The sequence below is a fragment of the Diadema antillarum genome, unplaced genomic scaffold, assembly GCF_040938485.1.
Source record: "Diadema antillarum isolate AM-2024a unplaced genomic scaffold, OU_Dant_1.0 scf00000068, whole genome shotgun sequence".
In the NCBI taxonomy this organism is placed as follows: domain Eukaryota; kingdom Metazoa; phylum Echinodermata; class Echinoidea; order Diadematoida; family Diadematidae; genus Diadema; species Diadema antillarum.
In genome coordinates, this window is record NW_027270957.1 from 1,321,532 (window position 1) to 1,349,220 (window position 27,689).

At 40.2% G+C, this 27,689-nt stretch overlaps 1 protein-coding gene across 1 annotated transcript; it reads right to left on the reverse strand.

The window, feature by feature from the left end:
- Positions 1–15,624: 15,624 nt before the first annotated feature.
- Positions 15,625–26,256, reverse strand: LOC139716623 (uncharacterized). Its single transcript, XM_071628148.1, has 5 exons — positions 26,039–26,256; positions 20,604–20,825; positions 19,571–19,942; positions 16,999–17,197; positions 15,625–16,287 (listed from the first exon to the last, which is right to left on the reverse strand). The coding sequence occupies exons 2-5, from the start codon at positions 20,802–20,804 to the stop codon at positions 16,151–16,153; spliced, it is 909 nt and encodes a 302-aa protein (XP_071484249.1). The 5' UTR covers positions 20,805–20,825; positions 26,039–26,256; the 3' UTR covers positions 15,625–16,150.
- Between the last annotated feature and the right edge of the window lie 1,433 nt (positions 26,257–27,689).

The window sequence follows — 27,689 nt, forward strand, 5'->3', positions numbered from 1 at the left end:
ATTTTAGATGATGATCCTTGCCACGCCCACTTTACCACTAGTTGTAAATGACATAGGCCTAATTATACGGTAATTGCTGCATACAGTTTGCGTGCGCGTTTCTGCGTACGTTCGAAACGTAATATAATCATGTTCCTGGCAAAACGAAAAGAAAAAGAAAAATCTCGTAAAAAGTTACGTAAAAGTGAAAACTGATTTGGTGTGAAGGCGGCTTTACATACCAGGTTTGTTTGTTGTTGCTTTTTTCCAGCTGTTATTCTGATTACATTGAAAGATACCACACATATCAAACCATGCAATGGAAATGACAATGACTGATATTTGAGACGATACGGCACGCTAACAAAATTGAACAAGGGTGGCCTGACGACATTATTGCCAATAATTAGATGCAATGCACAGAAAGAATGCAGACATAGAGGTTTGAGTGCAAGTGCCATTGTTCAACAGAGTGGGGGAAAAAGGGGTGAAACTAATCCAGACAATTGTATGCCGGCAAGGGAGATACCCAATTTCATTCTCCATATTACAAATCACGCGTATTACTTGTATGATATATAGAAAGATAAACATTGTTATTTATTAGCAGCATTGGTTTGTGGCTGCACAGAAACCTTACTCTCTCATGAACATGCAAATATCACATAATCATTAAATCCTAATCCCACTTTCTCTCGCAGGAAATGACATGGGGCAATCTGGAAAACAAAATGAGTGGGAAGCATTTATGAGATGAGGTTCCTGTGTTTCGCAAAGCTAGTCATGACATATTCAACTGTTTAGACATCTCGGGGATAGGTACAAAAAATGATTATACTCTATAAGGTCACGTGGTGCTTTATTTTTGCATGGCAGGGCAAGGCGCTCCTGGTATTGCATCGATCTAGCACAACCCTCCTGGAAATATTTGCCGAAATCACGTGGGCGTGTTCGTTGCATCGAGACTCGTTGTCTCTGATCGAGTCGTCTCCGAATGTCAAATGTCTAACTCATCACGATTTGACGATCCGCTAGGCCGAGTGGTCCCATGGCTCATGTCTCCTGCAGATAGGCAGCGATCCCGGCGGGGACTGGGGGACGTGTCTCCCCTTCTCCTCGATTTTTTTTCTTGTTTTTAAGATTAATATTCTTTTTTTCTATTTATAGAGTTATTGATAGATTTTGCATCTGCGAACATGTTCAAATGTTGAACGTTTTTTGATTGAAAATTTGACTTTAATACTACTTAAACCTCCCTCGTGTTTGGAGACCTAGGGACACACTCTTCCGCCTTCTGACCACCTCTGTAACCGTAGTACATCAAAAGGTGACAGATACCATGTTTTCGTCCCTCGCATTTTCCCTGAATATTCATATTTCTTACCCTTTTAATACTTTTTTTTTTCTCAAATATTCTATCAAAAGTGTGCGCCAGATCATTGAAACTTACTTCCAACGTCCAAAAATGCAAAAGCTCCCTCGTGCGACAGGGGATACCCTATCCAACACCCCCATCGATCGATCGCTGCGATCCATCGTTTGCAGCCGCCCCCCCCCCCCCCCCCATAGTGAACATAACAACTTATTCAACAGAATGTATACATGTTTCTTCTAGCGCTATTTTCCCCTGCGAGGGTATAATCATTTCGTCTCCGATGTTCCCGTACCCCTCCCCACTCGTTACATGAAACAGTTCCAGCAATATTCGTACTATTTCCTATGTTCAGCTGCAACCTGACCTAGTTTTCGCAGTACATGCAATTGCCATATTATCAAAAATGCTATTATTGACACGATTTTAAAGAATTAATGCAGACATTCGCATCATTGTATACATTGTATATCAATCATCAGTGGATATTTGGTATAATAGAAATTGCACCAGATCATCCACCCTTGAACGGGATGTGTACCCCACTATATTATGTCCCTTCTGAACCAGGCGTATAAACAGACAACCTGCAGTTGGATGTGCACAGGTCCACGAATAATGGCAGCTTGTTGAATAGTAGCCTACACTATAATGGGGGCTACTTGGGGAAAATGTAACCATGATATCATCAGCGCTGTGGTATCCAGCCTTTCGACATCCAGAAGCTTTCCAGTTGACTATCACAGTGGTTTTACTAAAACATTTACATGCACATAATATCTGACCAAGGAGAAAGGAAGAATTTTATATGCGACGCGTTTCTCAATTGCGGTTGCCACACCGAATTCGTTAAATTTGTCGGCACAATGTAATACGCCGCGATATAGGTGTCTGAGACATCGATAGACAGTGTAGAAATCGCGATACTATAGAAGATTCACTAGCTCATAGGACTCAAAAACAGAATCACAAATAGTATTGTCGGGTTGTTCTTTTTTTTTTCATTCTATCTAGAACCTTACATTGATTCCTGCGGAAATGCAATATTGCATGCGACGCTTCTTTTGACATGCCGAATATACCAATTTCCAATGTTGTATTCGGTCGATTTGATACGTCCCGACTTTTTTGTTTGTTTATGTTTTTGTTCCCCAGCGACTTTAAATCAACAATTTATACTGGGATGTGAATCTCAACGACTTTCAGTATCAACGATACTGTTCTAAATGTCAGGTGAAGGTAAGAGTGAAGGAAACAACACCATAATTATTCTCAGTAAAAGAAATTGTCTCGCAACAACATGTTCCTCATCAAATATTCGTAGAGAATACAGTGTGAACATCAACGGACATCCAAAATATGCAATCAAGGTGTTTGTCTACACGTAGACTCGGTTGATTGTAAAGCTTATATGGTGGTAACAAGGGAAGGGCTGAACATATCCAAAATATTTAAACCGCTTTTTTCTTTTTCCTGTTTTGGCTTGGTGTAATGTGTGTACACATTGCGAAAAAAAAGTAATCTAAATGCAAAGCCTTTCAACCTATGTACTGTCAAATATTCTGTGTGATTTTCCTTTTTCAACGCATTTTGATACTTTTGAGAACAATGTATGCGCTGGATTTTTTTTGTTTTTCATGTTTTTTTAATAAACATTACTCATGTCATAAGCTGTTATGCAGGAAGACTGAATAAGTTTTGCATTTGACTGATGTCATGGATGTAGCAGGCGCCATAAGACATTGGTAGCTGGATAGAGCGTGGTTCCATTATTCCATTCTGCATAACTATCATTCGCCGGAATTTACGAGCATTAGTTGAGGACAGCGGGTTGTGATGGCAAGATAAGGGCACTCAGGATTACATCGCACAAATAGCTACACGAGCCTGATGAGTCCTCATGCATGAGGGATCGCTTCTCGGGAATTCAATGCACATGGTAATCGTAGCACATCAGGCTAAAAAGGGGGATCATCTCTTGTTGTCATGACAATGTATGATGTTTCTAGGGAAACGAAAGTACCAATGTATGCATGACGTCGCAGTGTGCACCCCTCTCGATTCCCGAGAGCCCGGCGACAAGACACACAAATCTTGGTCATTCGGCTCGCGGGGAAACCGATACCATTTTTGGGCAGCAAACATCTCAGTTGAGCAGCTTATGGGCATTACTTTTCACTTCGCGTTTCTCGATAGATATCGGGGAATGAACGCAGAGTTTTCCTAATTGCACTTTCTCTCCCTATGAAGTTTTTGAGCATCAGATTTGACAATTTATCCCACGGAAGACAGTCAGCTGGCCGGAAATGTGACATGTGAAGAGCAGTTGAAAGCGCGACAAGACGGTGATGCATGAGGGTGTATTGATGTGTGGCAGGTGTAATATACTGACGTTTTCTCCGGGGGATTTCAAGCTGTCATTGCTTTCGAAAGAAAAGTTGAAGGAGTCTGCATCAAACAGTTCAACATTTCTCCCATTAGCACATTATTGATCTAAAAACTGATGTGTGCTGTATTTAAGACGATACCGATGAATGGATTGTTACAGCTCTTTGGCTCAGTGAAGGATGCTCGTACTCGCCAGCACCAGCAGGTCTAGGGTCAGATTCCTGCCCCGAACGCACAATCTTGGGATGATTTTTTTTTTGTCCACCATGTCCTTGTTGACCCGTGACGTATTAATACTTGGGAGAGTTTTGGACGATGGCTGCGGGGTATTGAGCATTTAGTGTTTATGCTGATGGGCTTTTATGTTTATCCGCGAGATAATGCTGTTGTTGGTATGGTGGGTATATTGCATGGTGGATTGCACCACATAGTTTGTCATCACTCTTTATCACTGCACTATTAATCGTCGTTATCATAAATTATCCACTCTTTTTTATATCGCTGCAAACAATGAAGATGCATTCATTCATTCATTGAAGCGTATGGCACAATGGGCCTGGTTGATACCGTTTACTGACTATTGATAGCATTCTCGGAGCGAACCACGAAGGGTCGGACTCATTCGCCATTTTCTTGTGTCGGTAGGTGGGGGACCACTACACAGGGTTGGCAGTGAGATTTGGTAAAGGGTTTTCTCGATATCGAATGGGCTTTTAAAACACACACACAAACACACACACACACACACACACACACACACACTCACACACACAAGCAAACGCTACAATTCGATCTACTTATCTAGTTTCTCTCTCAATCCGGTAGTTACCTAGTGAAAATCTGACCTGTGGAATCTGATTCGATTTAGTCATCAAATTGTAACAACACTCATCATCATCGCCATTGAAAATACGGTAAGATTATGCTTTTGTCCCTGATCGATGCCCCTCCCCCACCCCTCTTATTTGTGGATGAGCATGATTTGTTTCAAAATTACACTTTAAAACGCGCACACAAAAACTCTCAGGATGATGGGTTTAGCATCACATCTGAGAAAAAAAAATGGTTCATTCTCCTTTGCATACCATATCTCTTTCACTAATCTAGTTATGCAAATGTCAACATAACTATCATTGTAAAGATGACCTACCATATATTGTATCCATTTCGTATTTAAAGATAACTGAGAGTTATTGTATCGATTTTTTTTTTTTCAGGTGGTCCATTGCAAAGAGAATGGCGTCAAGATCGTATCGGACAGTCGTCGCCGCTTTTATCGCCATCTTCGTTTCCATGGAGACAACAGGAGCAGTCATTTCCTGGCCGTGCCCATACCTGTGCAGCTGTGACTCCCGGCAGCAGACCGTGAGGTGTGTGGATGGCACGGCGTCGCACGCATCCGTGCCAATGGGCTTGCCTACTGACATCCGGGCCTTCACCATGGCGGATCAGAACATCACTGTGATCAGCGCCCTCTCCTTCACAAACCTGGCCAACCTGCGCAAGGTGGAGATCGTGCGCAGCAACATCCGCGAGCTAGAGGACAGCGCCTTTCTGATGGCGCCAAAAGTGCGGCGCTTCAACTTCAGCGACAACTACCTCAGCCGAATTCCCCGCGCCGTCTCCGGGTTGAGTCTGCTGAAGGACCTCGTGCTGAGCAACAACGCCATCCGTTTTCTGGAGGTGGTCAATGTGAAGAATCTTACGAAGCTCCGCAATCTGGATCTGAGCCGGAATATCATTTCGACGCTACCGCCGGGTTTCTTCGACACCCTGGTCAATTTGCGGACGTTGAATCTCAGCTACAATACCATCAGCGCCATTCACGACGGCACGTTCAGACACCTGACGCGACTGGAAGACTTGTACCTGTCCCACAACAAGATTGAGGAGCTGTCTCCACACTGGATGGATAACCTGCAAAGTCTGTGGACATTACAAATGAATCGTGCCATCTGGAACTACACTCAATCGTCCCACATTTTACCCGAGGGAAGATCAGTGCTCTACCCTAATCTGCAGCATCTATTCATTGCGCACAATGGGTTGAGAAGTATTCCCTGCGATGCGGTAAGAGATATGCCAAGCCTTCAGAGGCTAGATTTAAGTTACAACGGTATTGCAAACATAACGAATTACTGTTTCTACGGCAGGTTATCACCACTTGAATTAATTCTCACTTATAACAAGATATCCATCATTGAACAGTTGTCCTTTTACAATGCGTCAGGAATTATAGAAGTTGAGCTAAGTTATAATCGACTGCAGAAGATTATCTTGTGGACCTTTGCGTATACGAGTGTTCAAGTATTGTATTTGAATTATAATAACTTTTCCGAATTGACGAATGAAACGTTTAAAGATGTATATTACTTGCGTGAGTTATACATAAGGGGGAACACCATAAGCGACGTGGTGTTGGATCTATTCATGGACAACCATTACCTACAACTCATCGATTTCCGCGATAATATGTTGACAACGATTCAGTCGACGTTCACCAACATGTCGCGGCTCACCTTTCTCGCGTTCAGCAACAACGACATCAGCTTTATCAGCACGGATGCCTTCGCAGGGACCAACATGAGACTCGTGCAACTCGACAACAACAGTCTCACCACTCTGCCACGCGTGTTCTTTAAGTACACCCCTCTCTTGCAGGAGATCACACTTTACGGAAACCCCTGGCACTGCGACTGCAAGATACGGTACATGTGCGAAGCGATTACAAGCATAGATCAGGAATTCTATCCCTGGTATGACGCCAAGGATAGAATGACTTGCACGTCACCAAGGGCGTTCAAGGAGCAGAAAATGAGCAAGGTCAAAGATTTTCAGATGATATGCACAACATACGCGTCGGCGCTCGCCATACAACTGATTGTCGGGCTGTCCTTGTCGGCAGTCGCTGTGAGCACCGCCCTCTACGTTGTGCAGCTCTACTGCAAGGCCAAGAAGCTGGAGAGGAACGGAGCCGACACAGGCAAATGTTTGGCGTAGAGCGCGCCCTCAAATAGATCAACGCTGCCATACCCACAAGGGAATGAGCGATGTACACTGCGATTCGCTGTAGTAATTCATAATTCAAACATATTCGCAGCACACCGAACACTTTTCATGAAGTGACCGAAAGTGTTTTTTGTTAACAATCTTGAGCGGAGTTTACTATGTGTGTATATGTAAAGGTGAAGAACGAGAACAAGACTTTTTACATCGGTTTTATTATCATTGATCTGGTGGCTGCACTACAAACATTTTTACACTCAGACGACTTGCCAATTACTCAATGGCCAATTTGGGCGCTAAGAATGCGCGCATGGTCAGGTATGTCGCATATAAGCTCCTATGGAGAGCGACGTACCTTAACACATTCCGTTTTCTGTCATGCTCACTTACCCCGTGATTGTACTCAAGTTCAAGTTCGAAATTCTTGTCAGTGATTGTAAAGAAAAGTGTATGCAACTGATCCGCCTTTTGACTGAGAGAGGGATGACCACAGAACCAGTGACCAGATCATCTGACCATACTATCGCTTCGTTATTCGAAAGTAAGAGTACTAAATGACGGCAAGAACGTTGGTAAAGCTGTAGTCACGTCTGTGTAAATGCTTCACCAAACTATTACCACTACTAAAGAAAGAATTCTAGCATGTTTCTTCACTTTCATTTGCTCTCTTTTTTTTGTGAAAACAAAATTCGGTTGATGTCATTTCAGGTGTATTTGAACATAATGATCATTGGATATGATGTCTTAAGATGTTTCACGTATGTGTTTCGATGTTTTGATTTAACATGAGCCTAATGTCTGTTTAATTGGTATTTGTAGTTTGTTTTCATAAGACGAATGGTGATTAGATGTCCATAGTGATTGGTGGAACAAAGATCTCTTACCCGGAACGCATAGTGCCACTTTGGTTAGCATGCTCATTGCTGTATAGCATATCAACAAACCTAAGAACAATACAGTCATACAGTATAATGCGGCAAGAAGTCAATATAAACTTTATTCTACATAAAGAAAACAACGCAAAAGGCTATGTAAGAAACACAGGATCATTTTGTCGATGCTCATTAGCACGAAGCCGGAAAATGTGACATTTTGTCACTGTAAATGCAGATCACCGACAATATGATGACGAAATGGTGATGAAAGTGATTTCATTTGTTTTCATCTTCACTCGCGGATAGTAAGCGATCATGTAAGCGTCAACATGATTAAGAAGGGAGGCAATTGACGAGTGTATTGCTTCGAGTTCATTCATAACAGAATCATACATCATTATCAGGACGGTAAAAACATTTCCAGACATCGTTTTGCAGTGCATGTCTCAACATTTTCGTATTCTAGAGAGAACCTTCTCACTTCCGTGTAATCTCTCGAAGTAAACACATTCCTGCAGACGGTATATGACAATCAAGACGCATAACCTATTATGACACAACCGGATAAGCCAGGTGAACCACCAACATCACTGATTTACATCTGGTCCTGTACGGGCAATGTTTTCAATGTTTTCAAATCGGAAAATGGTTCTACCTGCTTCCAGTGTCTCTGGTATTGTTTGAAAATAAAGTGGTGAGCAACTCATCGCTAAAGGCTTTGAAAATGTTTTCAAAGACACATCCACGTTGACGCCAATTTCAATGGTCATTATGTATTAGCTCGAAGAAATCGAAGAGAAAAATGATGACACTCCTGTAAAAACGCGCGTGAAACAAGATGTATCTATGAAAAGCAGACAAACTACTTTTTTCCCTTTTATGTCATTAAAAAAAATACAAGTATGTCTCTGTAGCTCGTGTGATTGCCGCCATCAAAGTGTATGTACTTAAGGGTCTTTATTTTAGTGGTGTAGTAAATCCCATGTTGTCAATGAAAACTATAGTTGATGCGACTCAAATGTGATTATATAATAATATTTCAATAAACATATTGATATATTTCTTGCCAGAGAAGCATACGCATCCACCCTATAAGATAAACAGATTGTTACACACCATGAGGAACGTATATCAAATATACGAGACAATACTGATGAGAGATAATGATATATTTCTCGCCAGGGAAACCATACCCGTCCACATTAGGTACATAAACTGATCGTTGAATCATCGGGGAAGTATAAGCGCTTACGGAGACATGGCATGCTTACAGCTGCAGTCGTAACGCTGCGTATAGCCCACATCTGCTCAAGGGTGTGCATGGTTTCCCGATAGTGTAATCACCAGCGGGAAATAAGAGCACGTGTGATATGATGAAATGATAGGAATAACTCTTATGTTCCACTCTGGACGGATAGGTATCATAATAAATTGGCACGACAACACCAACACGCCCTCTTCTCAGGACACACCACATTATGACTGCACGACAGAATTTCATTTTCGTTTGCGTATTTCGAAATTGATTTCTCCCTCTATTTTGGACTATCGATCTTTTGTCAAGCTTATGAAGGCATTGGCAGATGTTTTCTCTTCCCGTCGACGAACGGTATAAGCCTGAGGAGAGAAGAGATAAACATACACACACACACACGCACATACAGACGGCAAAAGAAAAATGGAAATTCGATGGGGTTTTGCTTTGATAATCGAGTATTCCCGATGATTCCTTTGCGAGAGGAATAATCTTTAGTGATCCGAGACGAACGCAAATGTTATGTTCGCAAAGTTCCATGTTACCACCGATCGTGCAGATATATCACTAGCACACCACATTGGAATTTGCCCTACAACGAACGGCGTGCACTGTGCCTGGTTACGAGTTACACTGATTATGACCAGATATGGTGAAGTGCTGCGTATGTAATACTCTGAGTAAAAAACAGGGTAACCAGTGGAATTCTCTCCCTTTTCACTCAACGGTTGTATACTTAGTCGTGACATTAGGTCAGAAGTTGAGATTTATTTTGCATACCATGACAAAGATTTTAACGGCTTTTTTTAAATATTCAATTCATAACGCTCTATATCGAAAAGATGTAGAGATGTTGAAGACGGTGTCTTTACCGTGCGATCACTCTTGAGTGTACTCCCACGTAATATAATATGCATGTATATCTGAAAGATATGTAAACGGGTATGTCGAATGGTTCCGAAAAAAAAAAAACATCTTACAAACTCTGGAAGTATGGTTAAGAAATTCTTGCCACCAAAATGATGTGAAGCGCACAGACGACTGATGACTTCCTCACACAACTAAATATAATCGGAGAGGTTAAAAGTAACCGTATCATGATTAGGTTACTTTATTGCATAATAATATTCGTCATATCCCAACTTATACTGCCAGCGTGTCACGGAAGATCGATTTGCACCAAAACCTAATTTCTCGACTTGATAATGCATCGATCGGCAATCTGTAGTCACGGTCTATTCATTTGGATATTTTGTACTAATGTTGCAAAAAAAAAAAGCCTTCCCCGTTTGTCATTATCATCAATGTGCATTATTACGTCGGCAGTGAAGACACGATCACACCAACAAACTTCAGTGATGCTAATTTCTTGTCCGTATCTACGACAACGTGTAGAAAAGAGGTATATCGTAATTTCCTTATCTGTCTTCCTAGCAACATATCTCTCACGCAATCTCTTTCCCCTCATCTTGCGCTGTTGCGGTTGCACTCTCCTCCTCCTCCTCCTCCTCCTCCTCCTCCTTCTCGTACTCCTGGTATCTATCCCTCTCTCTCCCTCTTATTCTTTCTCTCTTTCTTTCTCTATCTCTCTCTTTTCTCTCTCTCTCCCTCTCTTTCTTTAATTTTCCGATACCAAGAACCTCTCCTCGTCATCTCTTATTTCTCTTACATGAAAAAAAAAAGTTTCGCACCCTCACACAGTTCCTATCTCGATTTCTCACATTACCCTCGTCTCCTTTTGATGTACTCCGGAAATAAAAACAGAAGATCCAATTTCCTGCGATACCGCAAACTTCATTGCACATTGTTGCATGGATAATTTGTTCGTCGAATGTTGATTTGTGTTGAACTGATTTGAAATGAATCGAATCATTTGAATCATTGAATCATGATTTTTACATGATGGCAGCTACGGAGTAACGGAAGCTTAGAAGCAGGCTACACAGGATCGTCCGTCCTAAGTCCCGTTCGAATATAGTGTATATTTCAATATGTGTCCATACACTATATACAGATGTAAAGGAATCATGCTATCCAGTATGGGAATTTCGGAAAATAATGAATACAGTCATAATAATCTCGTAATATTATCAGAATTGACGGTGTATATACAGAAATATCTTTTCTACAAAAGAAGAGATGGAACGTTTCCGTCCCACAGATTATCATTCACATGTGAATTGAATTTTCCTGAGATCCGTAAATGTTAAAATTTCATAACAGGTATTATAATGTTTTAAGAGATTAGGATTCACAGAAAAATATTTGAAGTTTGATAACTTTGTGTGAATTATGTGATTTTGCTATTCAATTCAATTCACCGCAGCCAAACGCTCACAGTACTTTTACACATTCGTATCAGACATGAATTATATGTTTCACTTTAAACCGTAATCAAACAATTGATGTCTATAAGTTTAGAATAATTCGTTCATAAAGAATACATGATTAATTCACTACAAAGTTCTGTACATGAACATGAATACATTTCATGGACCCCAATTCACGACATGTCGGAGTTTAAACGTGTAACAAATAAAGAGTTTTGAATGAAAAGAAAAAAAAAGTAAACCCATCGTATGAACAAAGTGTAGCAGTTCCATAAATCCATCGGCAAAAAGTACTTCATTGAAATTTTCCTGTTTCTGAATCATTCAACCTCTGAATTTTGAAATAATCTTTGTTAATTTTGCTTAAAAATCACTGTTGCATTCTGCGACTGGCAGACGTACACTGGCGAAGTATAATCGTATTATAATTTTACACCACGCGATCTATGTGTGAAACATTGTGTCACTCGTGGTAATGGAAGCAATGTGTGATATACATGTATTTAAAATGTTTATATCCAGCTGCTCGTATATGAGATTTTTTTTTTAATTCCAATCTCGTGTCCATGTTTTCATGTAAGTGCGTCACTGATTTTGGGAGAAATATACGAAAAGTGTTTGACTTATATTCATTTGTTCACTGTCGACGTGCTTGGTGTGTTTTGTTTTGTGTCGCGCTTTGGGGAACGAAGTCAGAGTCTTCCTTAAAAATTCAAGTTTTCCCCTCCAATTTCCGTCATTGATTCATGCAGTGTTTGAAAATACGTTTTCAATTTCGTCTCGGACACTCTGGCATGTGCCAAGACTTGGTCTCAATTTCGTCTTTTAACGATCAATTTGAAACATTATCATTCCATTCCGTGATTTGTCACCCGTTTTCGTAGAGTGAAAGTCAAATTCGTCGGTCACAGTATCTGTGCACGAGACAGCAAAATCGATTTGGTCTATTGGCATTCATTCCTTTTTGTCATTTCATTTTTCATTCAAAAATAGTCTCCCAAATATGCCCTACAATGCTGTAATAGCTTCAACCGACTCGTTTACTCACATTTGCATCGTTTAATCATGTACATAAGAACACAAATTTCCTTTCACAAAACTCACTTACACTTATAGCCACTTGGCCGACACTCAGAAATGGTTAAAGATCTACTTTACCCGCAAAATAAAGGCCCACAATATAACATTTCACGAATTTAAATGACAAAATAATGAATTTGTTTGAAAAGAAAAAAAAAACGAATTTGATCCCATAGTGTTCCCAATTTGCAGTGACAAGCGGCAGAGACGTAATTATGGCCGTTGTCGAGTTTGACATTTTGAATGCTTCATTCTTAAATGTGATTTGCAAAACGCAAAAATTATGAGTGACAATTTGACAAACTTAAACCTCAGATTTGCACGCTGTAAATTCCTGCAGACGAAATCGAATTGAAAATTAATTAGTTTGAATAAAGAGGTGTTGAAAATTGGCGGGCAACTTATACATACAGAGAGGCCAAAGCGGGGACCATAATTATCTACAAACGCACGTGTAAACACAAACATTCATACATACACATGATACTCGACTTAGACGTCAGCACTCATGTATCACATCATACTCGAATTTCATATGTCTTTCCCTTTTTATTTATATATTTTCATGATCTGTGTATAGGACACACCGGAAGGCACCAAGGAGTCACTATTGCAATATTAAAGATCAATAACGAAAGAGCGTAAGATGACAGTGTTCAACAAAATAAAAAACAAGTAGCTCGGCATATGTCACCAAATTCTAAGCAGACGATTCAAACTGTTCCACTATAGCATGTAGAATACATTCCTAACAATCACTTTGCCAATAACTTTGGAACTGATAATAAAAATATCAAGTAGGGCCTACTAGTATTCTTGAAACAGTGTCACAATCTTATTCTGCAACTTAATGAAAATAAGAGAAGGAACTCTTTGGCAGAAGAAAGTGTGCGAGGCCCTAGACGACAGCTATCTTCAAGAGGAGAACATTTTTTCAACATTCATGAATTCAGTGATAAACAGCTCTATCCTAAGTTTCAAGCTAAACTACTTGTCATGCTTCACACATGAGTCATAGGGAGAGATCGTTACGTTACTAGTAATAGCCTTCTTCAGCTTGTCAGCCGAGAGGACCACATTTCGATTTTCATGTCAAATGGCGCTTGTGTAAACGCGCTCGTGAATGAGTACATCATGCGCTTAAATCCAGAAGCCGGGGCCTTGTTCACAACAGTTCTGTGATTTCGAGACTTTCGTCAGAGATGCATCGCTCATGGGGATAACGATCTACAGGTTGTACATACTTCCAACCTTACTCAAGTTACTCTGAGTTAGGTATCATCGCATATACATGTAACTTCACATTTTCAAAGCTACGTGGCTTGTGCAGACCATTACACTTCCGCCCCATGGTAGGTGACAAAATTCACGTCACAGCCTGAACACGCCATAAAGGTTCATGATACCATGGACCTACAACGACGGTAGGTCCATGATGATATCAACACGATGGGAAATTCTCTACACCTGCGCCGTACATCGATTTATTAATTTCCTCAGAGCTTTTCGACGCGCTTTTCATTGTGTTAGGGAATATGCTGGAAATTCCGATTAGGTGTTTCCGATCGCAGGGATTAAAATGCAAATATACGAGGAATTCTTTTTCTTTTAAATCTATGTCTGTATTATTGTGTAAGAGAGTAAAGTAATCTAGGCAAGAATGAACATTCTCGTCAAGTTCTTTTTTTTTTGTTAGTCTACAATGGACTACAAGTCAAATTTGGTTATAGAATAAAAGAACAACATAAACTGTCATCACACGAGCGGGTTTGTTGTTAATACACTTACATCAGTTCTGTCGTACAAACTCGGTCGTGCAAACACGCAGTTGATAATGGCATCTTCTCAGCCATCATAACAACGTAATGAGAACGAATTCAATATATTTTCCCTTAAACATGTTCCAATTAACTTAATGACACCGTGACATTAAGAGTTAATATCAATTCCTTATGAGATTAGGCATTGAATAACACACTCCTCCCTGTCATTCAAAGCTGACATACAACGCTGTTAAATGTCACCTTGTCATTTTCTAGACCGTGTCGACTCCATATTATTCAGCACGATATGCATCACTATACATGCACGTTTTTCTCTTGTTTCTCCAATTCATTGTCTAAGCAAAAAAGTTATCCAGCGCCTGAACTAATACAGATATGATTAGCTAGACATAAGGTGTCTTCTACCTTTCATGTCAAGTGAAGATGAGTGACACCGAATTAAATGATTACCACCTGCGCTGCAGAGAATTAATTTTCTCTCGCACACTTTCCGAGTGAGATAACCGATAGCCTTGATTGGACTTGAATGTGATGGCAATTCCAGCGGTCCCACCTTTGCGCCTCGCCCTTTATTAAAGCAAACACACGACACCTGTGTCTCGGCGAATCAGTTGTGAAAAGGTGATCAAAACAATGCCGACAGCGGGGCCGTGGGATAAAGCGATGAAATGCAAAATCCTTCAGGATTTGACAGATTCTCTGGGCTGTAAAAAGACAGCACCAATTACGTACTATAGTAACCCGCAGGTGGCGCTGTTGCATTGCTGACGTGAAAGTCTCACGCCTCAAAAATTCTCCCAAGACAAGCGTGTTAAAACGTACAGATAAGAAAAAAAAGAAGAATACATACATTTTTTTTTACTGCACAAAAGGTTCAATGTCTTTCTTGCTTCATACTGGTATCTCAGTGAACCAACTTGTTTTATGTCACTCTTGAAATTTGGAAAGGGGTTTTCTGCTCAAATTCCGCTCGAAGATCTTGTTTTCTGAATGTATTCGATCCTAAAGGAGAGCGTGTCCAGCCTCCTAATAAGGCGTACTTTGTAGAGGACAACTCTCACTAATCACAGCTCCAATCGCAACCAAAGACGCAGAGCATCAAATTGCCCTTCAATGCGCTTGATGAGGTCTACCATTTCTAACAGACATATCATTTGATGATTATGAAACAACATTGTTATGAACAACGCGAAAGAAATTCAGCTAAATGTGGCAATTTAAAACATTTCATTTGTCGATATCAACATCCAGTACATTCTTTATTGGCTGATTATCTAACGCCAATGCAAAATGTCGTTTTATAAACCACCTGATGATGAATCAATAATGACAGCCGCAGATATGACATCACATAATTATAACAAAACAATGCCTGCAGATGTTGACACTGATCGCATGACTGGATGTTGTGATACACGTTGTGTAAACAAAAATCGAGATTTGAAGACTGTAAACTCTGGTGCAATTCTTGAATCTAGCTTTACAAACTATAGGAAGCTCACACGATTCGTCGGAATGGGGGCGCGGAAAGTTTTCACAAGAATGTCAACATCTGCCGGGCGACAGCCTGAGTAACTTAACGGGAGAGCATTCCAGGCATATCACTCTGTCGCTGATTGGGAAATCGATGCTTCGCAGAGTTCTCTTCATGGGCGTGCAATTGACGAAGGTTGCCGGAGAGAAAGTGGCGTAGTTTTGCCCCAAACGAGAAGCACTTGATTATTAGAACAGTGCCTGAAAGCGTAAAGCAGGCAGGCGTCCAGGCACGGATTCTCCATCAACAAACGTTAAACGCGACCTGAAAAGTCTCCTACACTCCACAACAGAGAATTCGAACATGAATTATTGGGGACGCTTTACCCTACGGAATTAAAGTGTGCCAGAAATTAGTGCAATGATTTACATGCTTTCGGGCCGTACGCCCTAGATGAAAAGTTTGATGTGTTTTTCCTATGCCGTGACGACCCGAATTCTATGCGGCGGGAGCGATGTGTATTATGGACTCCCCCTCTGATGTGCGGAGCAGCTCACACGAGAGATAGGCCAGCCGCTGCCGCCGCTCGAAGCGCCAACCCCGTTCCCTAAACATGCTGCGTTGGATCCCCGAGGTGAATGTGCAGTTGAGGGTAGAGATTATGAGGCGGGTTGGATGACGGCTTCCAAGGAGGGCGCTCTAACAGAGAAATGCGTCCCTTGTTGCGCTCATCAACTTTGTCAGCTGAAGAGAGACAACATCACACACAAGACATGTGACAAGACATGTTAACTGCCCACTTGGGCCTACTATGCTCTTTAAACTATTGATTTGAGAACAAAACGAGAGATCATTATGTTGATAAAGGCAGTCCACTAGGTCCGAAAATGTGAACCATAACACAATTATAATTTCATGCTTATGCCATGTAGATGAATCATTTTTTTTCGACTTTTTTTTCCTTTATAAAGAATATCATAGTTCAATATATTTACTCTTCAGAAATTCATTGTTCAGAGTTGCAGGTCTACAAATCTGCGACCTCTCTGTGCTCGAGTGAATTTCAACCGAGATAAAAAAGCAATGTTGATTCATATTAACTACTGTACACCAAATCAATGTAAACTGAATTCATAATCAAAGTTTCAAGTTCATATATTAGGAACGTAGTCTTAGCGGCCTAACATTTGCTCCCACAATAATTGTTAAAAACCGTAATAACACACTCATGATGATCGTTCGAATCTTTCGACCATTCACACATTCACCGTTTTGTCTCAACAAAAGGAATTCAATACAAAATTGGAATTCACCAAGGAATCGGATCGGCAATAACTATAAAGCCCCCTCACCTCACGTAGAAAGGGGCTTAGGATAAATGATGACAGTAACAGTTGCCCACGAACCAGGGAGCCATACTAAATTGGTTTAAGACGAACTCAGAACTGGACTTACCGTAGGTTTTCCTTGGCTTCCGCGTCTGACCCTGTCCAGCCTGCTGGCCCGCCCTCTGCGTTTGAGTCCCGTTCATCCCGGTGGCTGAATTCCGTCCGCTCTGTCTGGAGGCGCTTCTTGGCTTGGTGGCGTCCTTGCTTTTAGATTCGCGGAAAATGACGTTCCTCTGTGATAGCGTGACTGACGTCCAATCTGCCGTCTGCACACGAAAAAAAGGACAAACATTTGTAAAATACGTCACAAGAGAAGACTAACTCAACAAACGAATATTTTAGTTCATCAAGGAGACGAAAACATGCAGGGCACCGTTTCATGAAAGTTGTCAGCCCTGACAAGTTGTAAGTCTCTGACAAGTTCAGTAAAATCCTTGGCTTTGATTGGCTGAAAAGCTCTGGTCAATGACTGTTACTACAAATTGAATGTTAATTATCAGATACTGACAACTTGTCAGGGCTGACAACTTTCATGAAACGGTGCCCTGGTCTACATGTATAGGGAGTATATACAGTAGATAGGGAGACAGATTTTTAAAAATCATATCTACATATATCATACACATACAATTGTATTCATTACATATCACATATATACATACATACATACATACATGAACAAATACACATAAATATTGGGCACAAGGAGGAAACCACGGACATTAAACGACACGGCAAGGAGGCTTTCTTTAACGAGACCGGGAAACTAACTGCGATCGTTCAACACGCGATCGTTCAACACGAGATCAGATAACCATGATGCATGTACTCCAGCCAAATAGGTTTACGTGTAATTTCACGAAAAGTCAACCTTATTTCATGATTCATTATCTTAAGTAGAAGATAAAAATTTTCCCATCCATTCCGTGTTAGTAGACCGCGGTACTAATACTCTCGAATTAATGATTTGTTTTTCCCGTCCCATACGCAAGGAATTACTATATTAACGTGTACCTTTACAAAAAAGAGAGAAGAAAACAACACAAAACAAAACAAAACAGAACAAAACTTTTCAATAACTGGAATCCAGTTTGCATATACTATACATCTAGTTATTGCTACATCGGGCAAACTTCGGGCAAGCTTTCAGTTGTCAAGGAGATCCATTATACCCAGAAATGCATGCATAAAATTTGAATATGTTGGCAAACCGGTCTAATTGTCATTATCAAAATAATGAACTTGTGTATTGAAATAAAGTACAAATTCTGGTTCCAGGACTGACGAAACATTATGATACTTAATACAAACATACACATTACTGATGTCATCGAAAACATTATCACCAACGAGAACAACATACAGTAACAGCTTTTTCATCATTCCCATCTGTACTACTCAACAATCTCCAGATAACTGAAACTCCACTAGAAGTATTTTGGAGGGGAAGCTACCAACTACCAAATCTGTTTATCAACCATTCTATCACAGTTACAGGATCAATGGCCGTGATGTGAACATTAGTAATAAACACTGTAAAGGAAAAGGCACAACACTTTCGTATTGCAAGCACAAGTATTGCAGGCGCTAAAGCACTGACATGCCAAATGATATTAGTACGATAATACTGATAATGATTACATTTGCTCAAAAACTGCAGTCCAACAGGTGACACAGCGAGTATCTATGCACTCAAATTACATGAGCAGTCGTACTCTGCTCACACAATATCAACAGGTCTTCAAACAAAATTGAGTAAAGAAAGGCTATAGGCCTATATTGACGCACGTCGCAAACATCGAGCACAGGGGGCAGAAATTTACCTGTCAGACTCCAAAAACTGGCTCTGCTTTCGGCAAGGATAACGCAGTTTTCCACAGTATGACAACCGATTATAGGTTGCAAGAAGAAAAGCCAACCAACGGGCCTGTTGTAAGACCTATAATAACAGTATGAGTTTGTCAACACAGTCGCTACCCGGAACCTTTCAACACATGGCTTGTGTATGGGACGACAAGCGGGCGAGTCCGCAACGCTTTTGTGTATCGACTCGCATGGTATTGTTCACTCCGGGGTCGCGCGCTCCACTGACGCCGGCACGGGTAGCCATAGCAACGTCTGCCCGAGGCGTCGGGTCGCGATCGCTCAGCTGCGAAGCTCGGCGGTCACAAAAAAGGAAGGGGAAAAAAGAGACAATAGAGGGCGTTTGTCAACGGCTTGCTGTCAGCTCAGTAATGTGACGACCCGGGTGTGACGACATTCGTACAGCAGTTTTCCTTGAGTTTGCAAAATAAATAAACTGCTGTTCACTGATCGTTCCATCTTGATATTGAAAAAAAACACCTTTCAATAAGCATTGTATCATTTTCATCGATCACAATACATTGTGCTTCATGTGCACGACGAAATGGCCAAATTCACGGGGTAACCCAGTGCAACGGTACACCAGGTCTTAATTGGATGAACCAATAATTTTTGAAGAAAAAAATACTCTGTGCATTGAAAATCATAGAAATCAAATAAAAAAAGACTAAACAAAAATGACAGAGCTTGAAGAAGATATACCTGTCTGATTCTGTATGAGTGACAGATATCATGATGATTTTAAAACAAAATTAATCATCAAATAAATTTCTCACCGCATCTGCTATTTCCTGACACTTGTTGACGATGACAGGTATAAGGTTGAGCACGGCCCCCCAGTTGGCCACCTCCCCCGTGTTGAGCCCGCGAAACTTCTCGATTGTCGATTTCGCCGAGAGCTCGATGAAGTTCGTGTCCTCGTTCAGGTGCTCTCGGCAGAACTCGAGGGCATTTCGGATCTTCTCGGCCGACGCTCGCTGGCACTCGTGCTGCGTCAGGGCCATGACAGTTTCGCCGATGCATGTATGCATCTCACTGCACAATCGCTGTAGAGTCTCGATAGACGTGATAAAGAGCTCCAACACGTGGGTGAAGTGGGTGGGGCGGTCTCCATCTAGCTGCTTCGAGTGTTCGAAGCACTCGCGAACCTAGAAACAAAATGGAGAAGGCATCATATTTTATGGCTTCTTTTCCCCATGTAGTGCTAACAAGAATATCATTCGGCAAAGCATATACCATTCAGATAACTACACATTAATTAATGCTAATGAAAAGTTAGACATCCCACCACTAAACACCGTTTCCTAGACGACTTCTTGTTCTCGAATGAAGTTCTGTGCCTGAGAATCTGGAAGGTTACAAACTCCAATAATTTTATCATCCTCGTGTCCCTAAGATCGCACATAATACATACAAGAGCCCGTGTAACATGTTTTTGGCATCACGAGACAGCTATGAAAGGTTGTCATATTAAAAGTTCCCTTCACAGAGAGAAGGAAAAAGGACGTGAGCCGGGTGTACATTAGGTGTATCTAGATCTCATTACAAACACCCAAGTCCTAAGAAAATCAAAATTTTTCAACCTTAACATTATCATTTCGGGTCTCTAATACGATGACAACAATCTATCGACTGACCATCAACCGTTTTCTCTCGATATGTATCATGTTGATCAATAATCATTACATTCTACTCACTATAAACCGAGCCGTTTTATGTGTGACATTGAACTCTAATTGTGTGTTAAAGAATCATATTTGCCCAGGTTAGAATTCAATTAACTTATTGCAGAGCTTTTTCAAACTTTACCTCTGATATGGTACAGATGCTGGGCCCGTACGTTGTGTTCTGGCCGTTGGGCGAGCGCATGAGTGCGTCGATAAAACTTCTCGTCTGTTTGTAGAGCTTCTTGCATGTTCCTTCCTGAAGCTTTCGGACCTCGTCGCTAAGCTGCGAATTTACCCGAGCCACATACGGCAACACTTCGTCAGGATTCTGGCTTGACGCCATCTCGCGTTCGGATTTAGCTCTCTGTGAGAATGAGAAATCGACGAAAATAATCAATCTATTGTTTTGAATACTTCCTTGACTCTTAGCTTTTAATGTTTTTTTTCCTGCAATATGCTATTGTTGAAAATAAAAGAAAAAACCAAAAGAACATTCAATAAATGATATGGATCAATTTCATATGTGAATAATACAAGAACGCTCAAATGTTTCCGGATACAAAGAAATATTCCATGCGGCCAAGCGTCAAACGATATGACCAGTATCACAGTCTGATCACCATTATCATAAACACTTATCAGTTAGACAAATCAATGGCATTTTGTTTGACATAGACAGAAATAAATACTTGACATTATCATCTTCGAAGCCACGGATTTGCAGAAGAACAGCTTTGCTGAAGCAAATTGCCGCGATCAAATAAAATAAATTGAACTGAAATTGCCAAGAGGTTCTTACAAGATGTCGCTTTACATGTCTTTCTACAGATTTTTTCCCATTTCTTTGCGTTCATATTCACACTTCACTGGTTTCGTTACTATTAGTCTCTCAACAATGTGATTCATTTCCTGAGAACTGCCCCATGTGCTATTGACAGATATTATATCATATAAAGAATGGGATGAATGTTGCTACTGAATAGAGTGACAGTCGACAGGCGAAATATTAGCTGATACTATTATATTAGACGCGTTTATTGTGAAATATATAGTTCTACGTTTATGACGCAAAGAAGGCAGAGCTATACAACATCACATAGGACGCCTGCAGCTTATCACCTGCTCTATACTATGGTTATCCATTTCACTCCGCAACGCCATGTTTGACGACACATTCCTAAGCGCAGCTGGATAAAGTGCATCCGGGTCTATCGATCTTTTCTCCGCTGGAATACAATCTAATAGATAAGAATTATCCCACAAAGTGTTTGATTATCAGTAAATACATGCCCAAACAGATAGCGAATGTTCCCCAAGACGGATGTATTTTCGTTAATCATTAACGCGGTCGATATTTTGGCATGGGGAAACAAGATTTATTTTGGCCTATAGGGAAAATATCGCTTGTGCATCCAATAATTGGCCAGACGGAAACAGGTGACCCTAGAACGAACGGCACATTTTTCATTCTCATTATCAATACAGTCAAAACAGAGAAGAAGTGAAAAAAAAAAACATTTGCGAAGTAAGAAACAAAATTCCGATGCCATGCAATCTCTTCAGTTCAGCACTCCTTCTGTCGTTTAAGAAAGAGCCACAGCGCTACTTTGATTGCGCTTTTGATTTTAAAGTAATAGACTCAAACCGACGTGTAAAGATATTTGAAAAGAGTCTTGTATATCATTTTGCTCTTTGAAATCATCGTTTGATAAGGCAGTTGACTTAAGCAAAATTAATCGTAATAATAATGAAAACAATGACGAGGATAATGACGATGATGATGATGATTATGATAGTAGTAGCAGTAGTAGTAATATAGTAATAATGATAATGTTAATGATAATAATGATAATAATAATAATAACAATAATAATAATAATAATAATAATAATAATAATAATAATAATAATGACAATAATATCATTACAATTACAAGGACAATTACGACGACGATAAATCTATGATAATGATCTTATTTATCCAGGGTGTTAATTCGCCAAGAAGGCCCTGCCGTTATCATTACTCCAGCGTTGCTAGTTACCCATGCACATTTCATTTGGGTAAAAAGAGACGATTTGGGTTTAAACTCCTTGCCCGTAGATGAACGCACTTGGCAGAATTTGACTGTCTGTTTGCAATCCTGAGCCATATTTCTGTTTACCACATTTCTCCCACAAAAATGCACCAAAGTAAATGAGATGCTGTGAAATAAGCAGACCAATGTAGCATTAGTCGTAAACGTAGGCCAGAATATATTGCATGTATGACAACTTCAACGACCCCGTCGTTAAGGCTACCACGATTTGATATTTATGAAGCTAAAATGCTCGCAAATATTGACATATCGCACTTTGCTATGGCTACCACCGACACAAACAGAACTCGCTCTTTATGCATGGAAGGTCGCTATAAAAACAGATTCACTGAAACCATATTAACAATGACGCACAGTGCAGTGCCATTATTACAGCGTTCCAATTACAAGAGCTAATTATTGCGGCCAAACTGGAGACCGATGCCATGGCTGGAGTGAAATTCGCACGACAAGAATTATACTCATTAAATTGTCTGATGGGCAACCTTGATTTGGAGCGTTCCTCAAATGACCTTCCTCAAAAGGGTGAAGACACGCAATATTATGTACGGATGAGAGCAGTTAGTTTGAGGTCTTGTGCGTGTAGGACAAAAAGCAATGATTCTATAAAGAATTACAAAATTGTATTACGTTTTTTTGATACACTGTTCATGACTGCAGTAATGAATTTAATCATGTCAAGCTGAAAAATTCCGTTAGAAGTTAAATATCAAATTCGTTCCCTGCGAACACGGATGAAACATAGACGTGAATTGTTCATCCTGAGAATTCATCCTCTATTATGTTGTCTTCATCGTATATAAACCTCTACTTTAGTGGACTGTGCATTCTGTCAAGAGTTCTGTATATACAATTAGCTGACTGCAGTTCGGCAACGAAATCTTTGTTGGTCAAAACGGTGAGTGTAAGAGAAAATATACTGCTGTCTTGGAGTTTGCTCCATGGTTCTATATTGCGGTCAATTACTATTACAAGCATTGTAGTAGTTATAACAGATTACGCTACAGGCCTACAAGACAGCTATACGATATGCAATAGTTAAGGACTGTGACACCTTTGCATTCCTTAATCAAATTTCAAATTTAGAATATCGGTGTAAAACACTGATAAAACGGCCTTTAGTCACTTATGCTTCGGCTTCCGTAAGTCACAAATAGGGTGAGTAGGCCTACATCATCTCGTCTGTGGAGAATTACTTCAAAACACTTACAATGGAAGCTGAGATTAAGGTCTATACACGGCTGAAAGAATTTGAAACACATTTTGTCCCCTTGTCCTTGATGGATGAAAGGCACTTTACTAAGCGGATTTCCCCATTTGACCAGATTTTGACCAGATTTGCAGGGAGGCAATCAACAGTTCTGACAATTTTCATTATTCATATTCTTCAAAATACTGGTGTTGATAACTGCTGAGTTTACGGTTGTATACCCGCCGTACGATTATCGCATGACCTTTCAGAGATTCAGACGTTCAGAGATTACGTGAGTCAAAATAGTGGAATAAGTAGACTTTGACCCGAAATATTCAACAATCAGTGCTAGGGCATTGCAGAGTCATTTCAAGAAATTCAAACGTGTATTCACGTTCACACATATTTGCTCGCTCTGACATAATTACGACACGATAACAGCTACGCAAATAGTTCATGCATTGTCGAAGAAGAATAACTGGAAAATGGATTGACAATTCTTCTACAAATCACCCCCCCATCACCACTACCACCACCATCACGACCACACTCGTGCACACTACTCCATAGTCAACGGATCACTTATATAACTACTAGAACTTTCTTGGGATTCGTTTTGATGTCACATTGAGGAGTGGGTATAATGATGTGGTCGATGTTTCTGTGCCGTTTCTTTATGTATCATTTTCATATCATTTCACTTTACCCAACGCAAACTGTCTTTCACCAAAGCAAAAGAATACAGCACCGCGCTATGAATTCAATCTCACATACAATGTTTCACGCTCTTTTCTTTTAAACGTTTGATCTTAAATGGTGTAGGCTACATTTGTGCTTTGTTCGCCAGGTAAAGGTAAACGGGACCTATGTAGACCCTAAACGGTTGTGCCAGGTCTTTCCTACTTGTTCTACACAATGCAAATACTTGAGTCCGTGTTACTTCGGCATGCTCGTATAGCACGCCACGCCTGAGGAGTGTTAATTTAGAATTATATGTTTTGCTTGTATGAACACGCACAAATAGTGTTTACTTTGATATGATGTCTCCATGGCTCCTCCGAGACGCCGAGCGAGACAGCAGAGATATAAATCAAATCGGAAACACATGTAGGACCTATACACACTTCAGTTGTAGACAAATTAAGCAATTCAACATTAGGTTGCCACGGCGATATGGATCAATTTCTTGCGTGAAGAATACGAGAACGTCCAAATGTTTCCGGATACAAAGAATCAGAATACCCCATGCGCCTGAGCCTCAAATTGGTAAATTCACATGAAAAACATACCGACTTATTGCCGACTACCGACTTGATAGATACATTCGTTTAGTCAATCATGTGGTAATTTGATTACTGACAATGTCACTACAGCATTTGTCTGCCCGTTATTTTTCCAATGTAATGCTGAGTGTCCATTGAAGATCGATACCACGTCCACACGTTCCACCAGACAAGCTTTCTTGTCATAACACATAGAAATATTCGTCATGGATTCAGAGTATATAAATCACTGTCAAACATATCAGATTCCTCTTCTCTCTCTCTCTCTCCTCTCTTTCTCTCTATCTTCTGGTCAATCTGGTTTATTTTTATCTCCCCTGCTCTTGGCCTTCTTAGAGTCTATATAATATGTAATTTAAGTTGAAACTATATGAAATCCAAACTCTAACGTTTTAACCATATCCACACTTTTAATTAAAGCAGTTAATCCTGCTATAGGTAGCGACCTGTTTTGTTTTCGTCCCATCAGTTTGAATAATCTTTGCTGTTAGCACATTTTCCATGCGCAATTATTGACCTGGTTTGCTGTCGACACTGCATTAATTTGGATGCTATATGATTATTTTCACTAAGAACAAAGCAAATATATAGGTAACATTAGTCGCCAGGTGAGAAAAAGACTTTTCTGATTGGAACAAACAAAAATACAAATCACATATGAATTCTGTTAACTTTTTTTTAAACTTCACGTCAAACTACGCAGTCATACTGCGCTACATTTTATTACGAGATAAATGCACTCTTCCTTTTTTGATCTTATAACTACCTAGTGTAATATTAGGAATGCATGTAAAACCTTTCCACATTGGGTTTGAAATAATACGTAAACTGATGTCGAACGCAATCACATCTGAAGAAGCAAAAAAGCAACAAACAGACAACATCTATCGATACTATACGTAGTACACTTTTTAAAGTCAAACTTATTCCAAAACACACCTGAACACCGATGATTTCTAACGATGAATATACGTGACAAAATGTATAATATTATGCTAAGCGCGTACCTCGATATCCTTTGCAGACGGTCGTTTTGACGGAAGCAATATCCGAGATTCCCAAGATTTCAAATCAGTTTCCTTCAGTTGTGACGTCTTCAGAAACTTGGTGTGTCTCCTGGTCAAAGATGCAGCGGCGTTTGCCTCGGCAAGGACAAGAACAAGGGCAAATGACCAGTCTTAGAACTTAGAAAGTTTGTATTTGCCCTGAGTTGTGGTTGTTCTGCACGCCGCTCGTTTATTTACCACCGGACACCTTTTGTTGGTCCCACTGTTCTTCAACCCTCAACCTGCGAATGAATGGGCAATACAACACCGGGGTGGGTGTGTGACAAGGTGGGCGTATTAGGAACATCCCTCAACCGAGGTAATGTAGTCTCTACGAGAGTCTTATTTTGTTGCTAGAGAATTACCGTACTACATGAATCTTTCACTTTTAGTTCTTTGTCATGACGTCATTTGAACATCTCAAATGCTGTGATAGATCTGGAGTCAAATATCTCTCTCGTTGCAATTTCGTGTCATTTTGAAGATAGGAAAAGATTGAAAAAACGCATACAGAAAGCAGCTGCCGTAGACTAGCTCCTACTTCGATCGGCATTGACCTGCGGAGAAAAATAGTAGCTCGGAGCTGCCGCAGTGAGCGATGTCAACAATGTCGTTGCCATGGTACCAATCGTAGCTGCCACTCGCTCATTCACAGATAGCGGGGACATTGTTCGCCGGACGGCGATCAATCATTCTTATTGTGAAACCGTTATTCTAATCTCTCAAATCACTCGCTTTTGACAAAGATCGGATCGATCATGGACGATATGCATGGTCGTTAGTTTACCGGCGTGCTTCAGGTTGAAAACAGATCTGGCACACAATGCTTCGTTGCGGACACTCTCCAAATATTATCTGTGAGAATAGAAAAGGGGCTTGAGCATATTTCATCCCTGAAATTGAGAATAAAAAGAATATAGAAAATAAACAAGTGGAGGAATAGAAAAGTGCGGGTGTAATAATAGAACATATAGACTGGCATTGTGAGTCCACTCATTTTCGAGGGCAGAATATTAAGTTCTGAACCAACTCTTCAATACCTTGCCTGAAATGTCTAGTGCAACTGCTGAAATAAAATAAAAAAGTCACATTTCTCTTTTATTATAAACACCCTACTCTCTCTCTCTCTCTCTCTCTCTCTCTCTCTCTCTCTCTCTCTCTCTCTCATAGATTGCCTCAATTTGCACTTCAGGAACGACTTTGTTCTTTTAGAACAACATGATAAGATAATTTACTTGAAACAGTCATCCGATTTACATTAAATTGATTTTCTTATTGACGTTATTCCATCATTTAGAGATATGTTCAAGATATGACGCCTTAGTTGCGAAGTGGCTATACAAACCGTCTGTTGAATACGATATCCTTTATATTTCTTTAAAAAATATGAACAATGACGATTCCTTTTTAGAAATAAAGATTCGTGTACACATAGATGCCACATGCAATTGATGCTTATGTTAAAAGGTTCCTGTTTACCTTTTGGAGCAGTGATTTAAATTTTTTTCAAAATAGGACATTTGATTCATATGTGTAGGTCTGTTGTGTCACAAAACATCCCACCGTTTACAATTTTCACAATAAAGCCTAAAATTTAAGGAGATATTAGTAT